The sequence below is a fragment of the Carassius carassius genome, chromosome 11 (assembly GCF_963082965.1).
Source record: "Carassius carassius chromosome 11, fCarCar2.1, whole genome shotgun sequence".
In the NCBI taxonomy this organism is placed as follows: Eukaryota; Metazoa; Chordata; class Actinopteri; order Cypriniformes; family Cyprinidae; genus Carassius; species Carassius carassius.
Window position 1 is genome coordinate 29243134 of NC_081765.1, and position 13290 is coordinate 29256423.

General features: G+C 36.3%; 1 protein-coding gene across 5 annotated transcripts in view; it reads left to right on the forward strand.

The window, feature by feature from the left end:
- Positions 1-13290, forward strand: part of LOC132153160 (nck-associated protein 1) — a 51023-nt gene that overhangs the window by 27907 nt on the left and 9826 nt on the right. For all 5 annotated transcript variants that reach the window (XM_059562467.1, XM_059562466.1, XM_059562468.1 and 2 more), the window contains 9 exons: positions 253-385; positions 749-830; positions 1168-1226; positions 4495-4640; positions 5220-5352; positions 7666-7785; positions 8915-9054; positions 9460-9591; positions 12267-12485. In XM_059562467.1, coding sequence (XP_059418450.1) covers positions 253-385; positions 749-830; positions 1168-1226; positions 4495-4640; positions 5220-5352; positions 7666-7785; positions 8915-9054; positions 9460-9591; positions 12267-12485 — 1164 coding nt within the window. The remainder of the gene's footprint in view (positions 1-252; positions 386-748; positions 831-1167; positions 1227-4494; positions 4641-5219; positions 5353-7665; positions 7786-8914; positions 9055-9459; positions 9592-12266; positions 12486-13290) is intronic.

Here is a 13290-nt window from a genome sequence, read left to right on the forward strand (position 1 = left end):
CACGTTATTTTAGTTTTTATATCATTTGTAATGTTATATCCTGACACCATCTTGGGTCATAACAGCATCATGGGAGTAATGAATAATTCATGTGATTAATCTTAGTAGGAGTAGGTTGTTTTGGTTTACGGCTTAGAAACAATCATAATTGTTTTGGTTTTATGCATGTTTTTTTTTTTTTAAGTCTTAATGGAGAAAATGAATGGGGGAAAATGCAAGGTTTTTTACATTAATTTTTGCTTGTCGTCTTAGGCACATCGCAGAGCTGATCTTTTACATGGAGGAGTTAAGGGCACATGTGCGGAAGTATGGCCCGGTGATGCAGAGGTACTATGTGCAGTACCTGTCTGGCTTTGATGCTGTGGTGCTCAATGAGCTAGTGCAGGTGAGACTGTCAGCACTATGGATCCATTTCCTTCCTACTGCACTAAAAGAAAGGACACAGATCAGTTACAGTTCCTTATGAGAGCAGCTGCTATTTGTAGTGCTCTCATGAGATGAGGATCAGTCATGTGCAGTTGGGTGGTTCTGACATGAACATTAGTCACATTATGAATCATTCACAGGATCTCACAAAGGGTGTCTGGAAGAACTGAGGTGAAATAAATGAACTTCACCACTAGATGGTGTACTAGTATTGCCATTCAGCTTTGAGACTCCAATTAGGAGCAAGACTTGCTCATCATGCTGTTTTTATTTTAAAATACACACGTGAATGGTAAAAGAATCATGTCTTCCTTTTTTGTAGAACCTGTCTGTCTGCCCAGAGGATGAGTCCATTATTATGTCATCCTTCGTGAACACTATGACCTCTCTCAGTGTTAAACAAGGTAGTGAACCTCTCTTATTTAAACATTCATAATGTGCTTAGAAAACATGAAATCAGAATTTAAGTTCCTGGATTTATTTGATAAGATTATTGGTGTGTTTTATAATCTGTGAAATCTGTGTATCATATTATTTCATGGTAACAGCATGGATTACAATGTCGTTATTTTTGCAAAATTAAAAAAGGGGGTTACATATGAAATTATCAAGGTCAGTGGCCAAATTTTGCAAAAATTAAAAGTACTTTAGAACTTTATGAATGCCAATTTAATATATAATAAAAGCTGGTGTATTGAATTTTTTTTTTCTGATATAACAATGTTTGGATGTCTGTTGCAGTTGAAGATGGGGAAGTGTTCGATTTCAGAGGGATGAGGCTCGACTGGTTTAGACTGCAGGTAAAATGATGTCTGTCATCTGAGTTGGGTCAGTGCATGGTGTTTGCTTCCTCTGATCCTAATCAGACATAATTAACAGCTCTTATCTCTGCTTCCCTCTTGCTAATTAGCAGATTCCGGTTAACATAAAGCAACTAATACTCTCACAGTTTGAGATGCAACACAACAAAACATTTCATGCTGACAAATGTTTGTTGCAAAAGTTTGCTTATCCTTTGTTTTTCGAATAAAAGCAACATTTTTACATGCTGTATAAAAAATGGCTTAATTTGGAATTACTTAGAAACGAACCACAATGCATGCTGTTCTTTTGAAGCTCTGATTATTCAAGAAGAGCCCGCGCCTTTCATCCAGGCTCAAATAAATCAGACTTTGTCCCTGTGGAATACGCATGTGGGTGGGTGGGTGGGTGGGTGGGAATGGAACCGGAGATGGAGATTTGAGGATCTGTGAGCGTGTGTGGACCTCAAATGGATCTGGACTGCAGGCTTTGGGATGGTCCAGCTAGCGCTCAGATGTGTTTCCTGTGTGTTGGTCTGCCCAGTCCCACAGCAGAGAAGCCATTTGACCTCTTCTTTAAAAAGAATGTTCTCGGTTCAAAAGTGAATTTTATAAAAAGATTTTGAAGCAAGATCTAATTTTCCACAGAACGTTTTTTTTTCTCACAGACACTGCAACATACTGCAATGGAGGATTTTTTTTATAGCCCTTAAATGATCATGGAAAACCTGGAAATATTTGGGAATTTAAAAAGGATGCTTTGCAGGTCTAAAATAATAATAATGAAAATTAATAATATCTTGGCATTTTTATGTGTGTGTTTTTATTTCTATAAATAATTATTTAAAATTAATTTGTGGGAACCTTTTACGTTTAAATAGTCAGCATTTATTTATGGTTCACTTTAGATTCATGTTGCTGCAGTTTAGTATTTTTTAACTGTATTACTTTAATATGTAATAATAATAATGCTTTAATAGAATTAGATTTTTCATTGTTCAGTGAAACAGATGGTTCCAAATTTTAAAGACATTAAGACTTTTATTTGGCACGGATGCCTAAAATTGATCTGTAGTGTTAGAAAAACCATTTATAATGTTAAATCTATTTATTTGAGCTGTTATGTAGTCTATGCATTTCCTGTTTGGATTTGTAGTGCATTACTGATGCAGTTCCTGGCGGTGGAAGTTGCTTCATTTAATCTGTTTCTCTTTGGGAACCTTGTGTCAAGTCAAAGTTATCTGGTTTACCGACATTGTGGTCATGATGTTTAAAAATTCCATGGAACTTTACACAGGCATGTTCAATAAATGATTCCGTCACACTTGCCTTATAAGCTAGCCATCTTATATGGCTTAATCAGTGTGTTTATTGCACTTCCATTAGAGTTACCACAATTTTTGCTTTTTTGGACAGATTATTTCCTGTGGTAATGCCACAAATCCCACAAAAATAACTGAATTTGCATTGAAGCCGGAAGATTGCTTCAAAAACAGGCCTGGACCTCCTCACACAGGAGGGTTTCAGTTCGCCTCTTCAGCAGGAGAAGCTGCTATCAGCTGAACAACTGTTTTCTGTGTTGGAGCCTTTTCCCACTCTCCTTCGCTCTTTTCACAGCCAGAGTCCTGTCTTTCACATGGCCACAAAAACAAATTGGCCCTTATAACAGCAGAGTTTATTCACTGCAAGGTCTTGAGCTCAGACTGCTCTCGGTTTGCCAGGACAAAGCAAATTCAAAGATTTAAACAGTCAGTGTGTGTGAAGCTGATGACAGATGTGGGTGGGTGGGTGGATACATATGTTCAGCTATGTAGGTGAATCGCACTAAAACATTTCCAGGTCACAATAAAAAAATCTTAAAAATGAAATGTTATTTTAACTTTTTTGTCATTTTTAAAAAAAAATTTGTTTGCTTTTATTTTAAATTCATCAGTTCTTTTTTTTATTGGTGGCTCTCTAGATTCTTATTGCTGTAAGTTAGTAATTTTTTAGTTTTTTTACTGCAATACTTTTTTTTTTTTTTTTGAGAATTTCCTTCTGTCTTCTATTGTTTGACAAAACTAATGACACAACTAACTAATACTTAAGAAAGCAATACTTTTATTCAGCAAGTAAATTGATCTATAGTGTCAGTAACGATGTGTATAATGTTAAAAAAGATTTCTGTTTTCATTGCTGTTTCTATTTATCAAACAAATCCAGAAGAAATGTATCGCAGATTCCATGAAAATGCTAAGAGGGAAACTGTTCATTAAACTCATGACTTGTTTGGTAAAAAAAAAAAAATTAGACTTTGAATAAAATGCCATTAAAATGTCTAGAATCATTCACTACTCATCTAGGTTTGATAGCAGAAGTTAGTTTGAAGTGCAGCCTTGACTTTGCAGTCGAAGCAGGGATGCCCTTTTCTCCTTTAATTTAGCATGCTTTCTTCTTGTTTAATGGAGCGGTTGTTGAGATAGCACTTGCCAGTGTATAACAGCTAACGGTTCACTCAGTTCATGTCTGCTCGTCTGAATTTGGCCTCTGCGTTTCCAAAGGTGCGGTCCTATTTATCTCTATGGCCGATTAAACTAGCAGCAGCAGTCTGCAAATGTACATCTAAAAATAAGCCCTGTTTTTCAATACTTTTTCTACTCTGCAGTGAACTTCAGTGATGTACGATATGTTTATTGTCATTCCCCAGACTCCATAACCACAAGCTTTGTGAGTTAAGCACCTGCTGAATATCACGTGGCATCGTCCTGGGCCTGGCATGCCGCGTTCTTTGAATTGGCCGATCTTTAGATGATGAAAGCCAGCGTAGGGCGTGTGCAGTCCTTATTTTGTTTGAGTTTTCTCACACTTCTTATGTTCAGGTTGTCTAAAAGCTAAACGCACTGGCTGGCACAGTTGTTTTGTTGCAAAAAAAAAAAAAGAGGATTTTTGACTTGAACACAAAAGACCGTCTTCATTTGATCTTGTATGCTAGAGAGGAAATTGTGTTGGTTGGACATTGTCTGGTTTAACAGTATCAAGCTTTCAAAAATATTTCCCAGAAAGCCTTCTCAGAAGTTAATGATATGGTAAAACATCAAACTGGACTTTGAACCTGAACCTTGCTCAAGTTTCCAATCTGATTCGATGCTCTTCATTTGCTTGAGGATTTGCTCATGGAAATCAAGCCCATCAAGCTCGGCCTTTGTGAAAAAAATAAATTGTGAAAATGTTGTCAGAATAATGAATGAACTTTGAAGATGAATGCTAACGATGATGTCTTCATGTTTAGGCTTACACCAGCGTGTCCAAGGCATCTCTGGGACTGGCAGATCACAGGGAGCTGGGAAAGATGATGAACACCATCATCTTTCACACCAAGATGGCTGACTCTCTGGTGGAGATGCTTGTGGAGACTTCTGACCTTTCCATTTTCTGGTATGACCTCACATGAGAGAATAGATCATGTGGTTGAGTTAAACATGGAACAGGCAAAAAGTGGCTCAAGAAGTCAGTATAAATTTTAAAACGACTTGCAGTTCATTATGTGAGTTCATTACGTTAATTCTACAGATCCTCTGACAGGTTCATTAACCGATGTTAGTTCAATTCAAACTTGAAAAATAAGAATTTATGACCAATTTATAATAATTTAGTTATTTCTATTCATTTAATTCTTTTGTCAATGTAAAATTGTTTTATTGTGTGTAACCCAGCCTTTTTAACTAACTAAATTTTAATTCAGACTGCAAGCTCATAACTTTTTGCCATGACGCTGTCAATTCAACAGTGGCACAGGAATCGCTGTCTAACGCCAGCTCCACAATTGGCAGAAGGCATATCTGTTCTCAGAAGGCCATAGCAACTGTCTGTTGTGCCTCTGTTTTTTTAGATATCTCTCTTTCATGCTGGGTGGAAAGCAGACAGGGGCGTCCGTTCAACTGATTAGATATGACTGTACCAGACGTTGAAGTGAACTGGCAGCCCATTTTCTCTTTCTTTCTGTGTCTCTGATAGCTTTTACAGCCGCGCCTTTGAAAAGATGTTCCAGCAGTGTCTCGAACTGCCGTCCCAGTCTCGATACTCCATCTCTTTCCCTCTGCTCTGCACCCACTTTATGAGCTGCACCCATGAGCTCTGTCCTGAAGAGGTGAGTCCCACTGACCTGGAATCAGTCCAGAATGCCCCGAGAGGAGTACAAATGTCAGATTCACTTTAGTAACCTAATCTGAGAACAGTGATCCTTGACTTCTTTTGTAGATATGAGTGAGAAGAGTATTCTGAAGATGATGAAGCTTAAATTTAATCGAATTGTTGATGTCTGAAACTGTTTAAAAAAAAAAAACTGCCATTTCTTACCATGTGTTGCAGAATCACAAATGACATTTTTCAGTTATGTGTGTGTGTTTATTTTTCTTTTCAAATATTTAATGCAAGTAAAATACAGTAAAAGTGTAATTTAAAAACATCACCGCTATTTTGCGAATATTCAGTTTATCACCCCAAATAATTGGCCACTTTTAGCCTCATGTCATCACTTCCAATGGTAATTATAAATAAACTGAGAGCTTATTTATTTATTTGTTCAGATTATATTTTATATTTGCCATCTCTGGTTTAGTTTTTATGCAGACTCTGTATTTTTTTGGGGGGGGAAACTTTGTTTTGTGTGTTTGTTAATGTTCCCTAGTGAATATGGTCAGTGTTTCTTTGGAGAAGAGCAGTTTGGAAAAGATCTTTTCTCTTCTCCGTCGGGTCTCGCCATGGCTTAGCTGCGACCCATGCGAGGGTTCAGGATGGAGTCGTACTGTGAATCCGGAAGGCTCCACCAATTTACTAGAGCTGGAATGTCCCAACACACAGCATTGAGCACTGTGGTCCATGTATCAGGATGTGTACAGAAAACCAAATGCTGAAAAGCATGATTTATTAAATCTGTAATTGAACCATGTGCTGGTGCAGCTACCCAGGCTCCCCGGGGGCATATGGCAGCCCCTCCACACACACAAGGAGCACAACAGATTCCTGTTTCCCCCCCAAACCTGTATATGGCCGGCACATTCACCAAGTGTTTATTCCTGCCAAACATCTTACATTTAATTTGGTAAATAAATCCACATTTTCACTCCTATTTGGCGGACAAACGGCACCAAAGCAGGCAGCACAATGAGAGTTCTCATGTCATTGCAGGGCCTGAACATTGAGCTGTCTGAGAGCACTTAGAGGAATAAAAGAGATTTATTGAGCCATAGAAGGCTTGGGTTTCCCTTATTTAAACACGAAACTCCCTCTCTCAGCATGTCTCTGAAATGGTCTTCCTCCTATGTCCACTCCACACAGCTTTGGACAGCTGCAAGCTTTATTTATGTTGGAAAAGCACTAAAAGTTTCCAAGAATATTTCCATCCTCGCACAGAAAACTTTTTACAGTGGTTTTATAGAAACAACAAAAGATCACTGCGCTTCAGCAGAGGTTAGCCTCAGCATCACGTCGGATAGATGTGTTATTTCCAACCTGCACCGTCTCAGACTCTTCCCCTTAGATGCCCACGAAGAGCGAGGCAGAATATTTAGGTTTATAAACCAATGATGAGAGTGTTGAAGCGCTTGTCAAATCTGAGTTGAAGCTTTAAATGAAACTTTTGTTTGTTGTGACGAAGGACCGGCCTCCTCCATGATGTTTGGGTTTTGTCAAAATGGTGCAGGAGTGAAGGGTTCAGCTCCACACAGGGGCAAAGGTTTTTTTGCATTGGTATTTTGGAGTGTATGCACTGTTTGCTCTAGGGAGGGAGTTGGGGCGACGAGACCAGGTGGGCCATAACAAAGAGCCTCACTTACACATGGACGGGTCACAAACAGCTCCTCACTGTGAGCCAAATTCACCTGAGCAGCTTATGTTGGAGTTATTTCAGCCTCTGGCAGCATGCCCATGGATCACTCAAGGATAATTTTCACATAGTCAACAGTTAATGGCATGCTGACAAATAAGACGTTTCTCCACCCTGGTCCAAATTTTTCAAGTCATTTCATTTATTCAAATGAATATGTGAAGTTTGTATTATTTTAAGTCTAAGTTAATTTCAGATTGATCTGCCCCTAAACACCACTGTTGTTGGTTGTTTCATACATCCATCGGGTGGCCCTATCCTGTTTAATTGGGTGTTTCTTGGCCAGAATAAGGCTTGTTTAGAGATGGTATTAACAGGTGGCCAGCTGAGACACATTGTTTTTTGCAACTGATACTAAAGATAAAGGATATATTTTTTGTGCCTGTCAACTGTAATTCTATTTGGTACAAATAGTGGTGCAAAAATGGTACACTTGATACACTGACACCTTCACACCTATATTTAGCACTGCAAAGTGGATCGTAACTTATACTGAAAATCCAAAGTCTAGCTTAACATTGGGGTTGTACTAAGGGTAATCTCAACTAATGTCTCCTTGTCTGTCCCTCCCTGCAGAGGCACCACATTGGAGACCGCAGCCTGTCCCTTTGCAACATGTTCCTAGACGAGATGGCCAAGCAAGCCCGCAACCTCATCACAGACATATGCACAGAGCAGTGCACCCTGAGCGACCAGGTCAGTGGCTCTCACACACACACACGCTTTCAGCGCTGCCAAAACACAGAGGGACTTTTGGGAGTTCTGGAATTTTCCATGTCATATCTGGGATTTTAACAAACTTAACTGGGTTTACAAAGAGTTCTGCAAATTCACCAGGAATGTTCCATTCCATTGCAATATGATCTCAATGAAATTAAACAGTGATTGATTTCCTGGACACAGTTGACAGCACTGATTCGATGACATACAGACAGCTTTAATGAATAAACTTACTCTCATCCCCCTCTGATGAGTTTAATCGTCATGTTGTGAGCAAACAGTACAGCAGCTCATAAATCACTTCCCACTTTGCTCTTTTCTGGACTCTGGAAGTCACATTTACAGGAATTAGTTTAAAGGGGAACATCAAAGCCATTTTTCTTCTGTAATCTGAAATCTTTTGAAGTGAATCAAGGTATTAGGTTGGCAAATACTTAGGGTCTTTTATTTTATATTTTATGATAAATTCTATCACAATTTGATTGGATGGTGAAAAGTGGATGTTACAGGTGATGGGAGGAGAGGTGTTGAAAAAAAAACTTTGTTAAATTCATTTGAATTACCATATGCAAAACTGTTATATGTATTAAAACGCAAGGGTGTACATATCACAGATTAATTTTAAGGCAAGTTATTCAGACATTTAAGAACCACTATGACCAGTTCATTGATTCAAACTCATGAGTTTCAGACTCTGTTGAGTGTTTTTGAGTGATTCATTAGGAAGAATCAACTCTTAAGAGTCATTTGTTCTTGAGACTGAATACCCTGACAATGCTGAATTTTTTTGTGTGTAGTCAGCAAGGATAATGCAACAGAAATATATCTATTTATGAGCTTTATTATTTCCCGACACCCAATCACTTATTACATTGTGTTCATGCTGCAGATTCTGCTTCAACATAAATCAGTCGGTTCCGTTATTCTAAGAAAAATGAACGTGTTCGATGCCCAACTCTAAAAGCTCATATATTTTTTTATTTATAATAACTTGCAACGATGAATTGTGCAGAATATTACCAGTAACTTGTATTAAGTAAGTAGGCTAAATTTAGATGTCATGTTGATTTGAAAAATGTCTTTTTCCTGTTGCTCTTCTGCACAGCTACTGCCAAAACACTGTGCCAAAACCATCAGCCAGGCCGTGAACAAGAAGTCGAAAAAGCAGACGGGGAAGAAGGGTGAACCGGAGAGAGAGAAACCTGGTGTTGAGAGCATGAGGAAGAACAGACTCCTGGTCACCAAGTAAGGATGAAACTCACTCTTCTTCTTCATCCTGTTGAGAGCTTGTTACAGTCTGGGTCAAATTTTCTTTTACCTTGTACTGGTTTCTGTAATTCATGGTTTTCATCAATGAGGGCATGTCGGTGTCAATATTAGATCTTACCAGTTGAGAATCACTGTGTTAAACAAAACCCTGCTGGAGGCCTTTACTGTATTATCCTCCCATTTAGCAGACATTCAAACAGATCCTCCTTATAATATAAAATGGATTTATCCTAAAGCCTGTCATGGACACACATGAGCAGTAGTAACAGCACAAGAGCGGTCTGGCCCCATGGTGAGCAGTACTATTGTGCAGGTTAAGCTCTCCCTGAATGACTGTGTAATCTGAAGGAAATTAGTTTTTAAGGCCTTTTTTTTTTTTAGTCTGGACAAACTACACACTGCTTTGTCAGAGCTCTGCTTCTCAATCAACTACGTCCCAAACATGATGGTCTGGGAGCACACCTTCACCCCACGCGAGTACCTGACCTCCCACCTGGAGATCCGCTTCACTAAGTAAGTCAAGCTTACCATCCAGAGACACAATAATCTGAACAAAGTCTGGGTGATATGAATTTCTGGAAAAAAAAATTATTATATATTGTATAACCATGTGGTAATGCAATTTTTGGATTATCTAGTTTATTTCTACTGGTTGCCTAAGTGTGTGTGTACGTGTATGTTTATTTTTATAGTAGGGCTGCACAATTAATCGAATTTGTAATTACAGCTACAATTACAGTATGTAATCGTTCAAAGCGGCAATTAATCGTTCAAAGTCCCCTTATGTTAATTGACATGCTAAAGATGCATTTTTTTCTTTCTACATGTTATCTTAAGGGTTTTTACCATTATTTTAATTTTAGTTTTAATATAACTTTATAATTCCTTTCATATTTTTACTTTTTTATAATTTAAAAAAGAAACCGATCCGATGTATAGTTGACATTTGAGGCTTAATACTACAGAAAAGTACTAAAAGTTTTTCAGATGGAGTGTTTTCAGCTTGTTTATTTTCATATAAAAATCCAGCATGCAGTTGCATCAAACAATGGTATAAACATCATTCAATGTATAATGTGATAAATGTAATTAATAATCGCAATTACAATTTCAAGGCAATAATCCACAATAATGATTTTTGTCATAATCCTTAATCCCTATTTTATAGTATAAACATATATTATTGTTGTTCATTTCTATAAAATTATTATATATTACAAAATTACAAATGTATTATATCTAGAATGTGTGTATTTATATAAAAATATATTCTTGTAATAATAGTACCACTTTTAATTTAATTCTATTTAATTCTATATTTCTATTTAAAATTTTCTATAAAATGTAAAATATATAATATTACAAAATTAAAAAGTATTATATTAAGTATATATATTATATAATTAAAAAAGTTATGCATTTATAATAAATATTTTTTATATTATATATCTAGAGAGGTATGTAAAATATAAAACAAATTACATGTACGTACATACATAGATTTAATATGAACTTTTTCTTTACTTTGGTTGTGCAATGCAATATTAACAGTATTAAAAATAGTTGTAATGAGAAAAGCTATAATGCGGATCAGACTTTTTTCCTGAATCCTGTGGGTATAAATATCCCAATAGCCTGAACTGAATTTGGCCTCTACCTGCATAAATATATCATTGCTTGTTTTATCTATTACATTACCCACAGTCCTCCCTTCATGATGAGGTCTATCCACACTTGTTCTGCACTAACATCAGTCATTTTGATTTGCCTCATAGGAGAGAGTTACTGTTGCATTCTGTGTCAAGGAAAATTGTTGTCCAGCTCTCCCTTATTAATTAAGCTGAGAACTCAACGGCTTAAAGAGCCTCTTGGGTTTATTGTTCGATTTGTGTAATTTATTGGACTGGCAGGGAGAGTTTGTTAGCATGAATTTTGACACAGTTCCAGAATAGCACTTGTCCAACTAAATAAACACCAGGCAGAGGAATAACAGGTATTTTCCACTGTTGGATTCAAAACTCTGACGCGGATACATTAGCTGGCCCCTCTGTCCCGGGCTGTGGACCCCGCATGTGTTCATGCTTCTCAGCAGTGAGAGGCCCTGTTAGCAGACCTCACCACCCAACCATCTGCTGTTATTGCCCATTTCCATCTGACAGGGTAAATAGCTATGATTCAGGTCAAAGCATAAAAAATATTTTGTTGTTATGACCCTTTTTTTAGTGGTGACCATTGCTATCTAAACAACACCACATAACCAAATCCAATTTGACCCTGTTTAATTTCTAAACATATATTCCAAGTCTCCATAAGCGTTTATCAAAATGTCATAACTTGCTCCAATTTCTTTAGATTTTTTTTCTTTTTGGATATCACAGAATTTTCATGTTTTTTTCTCTACATTTTTTGCTCATACAATATCCTGTTTTGCCCTGAAATATTCTACTAATATAGGTTTATTGTTTACAGGGTTATCATTAACAAATCGAAACAAAAACTATAAAGAAAAAAATATTGAAATAAACGTTAAATTAAAATATAATCTAAAATCTGTTTTAATTCAGCTAGTTGCCAAAGAAGCATTTCTCAACTTAATTTACTTTGACTTCATGTACTAAAATAACTAAAACAACTCATAACTAAACAATAAAATATAACAGAAAATATAAACTGATTCTAAATATTAATTAAAAACTATAATATCTAGTAATATATAGTTTCTTAGTGATGCTGAAATAGCCCTGGTTGTTTATCTTTTATATAATTTAGCTTTCTTACTTGATGGGTTTAAATGTAAAAATACTTTACTTAAATCCATTAAAATAGTTTAAACTTAACCTAAGCAGCATTTCATGTTGAATTTAATGACTTTTAAATGGGAGCTATTTTTGAGTGAAATTGAACATTTGGAAGGAAATCGATTTTATCTATTGTAATTTTTTTCTTGAATTGTTTCAGTTGGATTGATTTTTTTTTTCTTGATGCTTTGTTTTGATTACATCAGCAGAAATTGTTGAAAAGGTGTAGAAAGCTGCATTTTGAAAAAAGTATGAGAACAAGCAGTTTGTTCATTTAGCATTGCATGCACCAATGAATCATGTGCAAAAAAAACAGAGACATATGTCATAAGTCAGTAGGGGTGGTTCATGTTTGTTATTCAGTGCTTGCTGACTGTTTCTGTCTCTCAGGTCCATAGTCGGGATGACCATGTACAACCAGGCCACACAGGAAATCGCCAAACCATCAGAGCTGCTCACCAGCGTGCGGGCTTACATGACAGTGCTGCAGTCCATCGAGAATTACGTGCAGATTGACATCACTAGAGTGTTCAACAACGTGCTGCTGCAGCAGACCCAACACCTCGACAGTCATGGAGAACCAACCATCACCAGCCTCTACACCAACTGGTGAGACTCTACATACCCAAAATTACAGAAGGGCCACAGCGTGAGCATGAATGCTTCTATTCCAGAACCAAGTGTTCTGCACTCATAGACTGTTGCCTTCTAAAACATCTTAACTGAAAAAGAACCTCTTAGATGACCCATTTAGAGCACTGTACATAGGAAGCAACAAAAAGCACTCCTAACGCAATGCCTTAACTAAACTCAAATACAGTTTGATGCTCTAAACTGCATAAAAATACAAAGTATACAAAAATGTTTGGTAAAATAGTCTATTTTAATTCACTTGAACAGTTATATAATTATAACTTTAAAAGGAAATATTTAAGTATTTAATGGTTTTGAAGTAGATTAACTAGTGCCCTATAAAATCTGTTTTATTTTTCCACAAATTGCATTTTAATATTTCCCAAAATCCCCATAGTTCTTTTTTTTTCTAGGTTAATTTTGAAATGGTTTAAGTACATTTTAATAATAAAATCTAACAATAATCCTTAAAAATGTAACACTAACAATAAATAGGGCCCTACGAATTACATTAGATTTTTTCAGAAATGTTGTTGTCTGATTAAATTTTTCAGATTTTTGTGTTTTATGATTTACATAAAACCATAAAAAATGGTGGCAATTTAATTTGTTTTATTATTAATAGTATAAAGTAAAATCAAATTTAATTCATTTAATTTTTGACAAACAAAGTGCTACATATTGTGTTCAAACAGTTCAAATTAAAACATGGATATGATATTGTGTAATTGTCTTTAAAAAAATAATGGTTAAATAAAGAGGTGCCTGAGATGTCTTATAA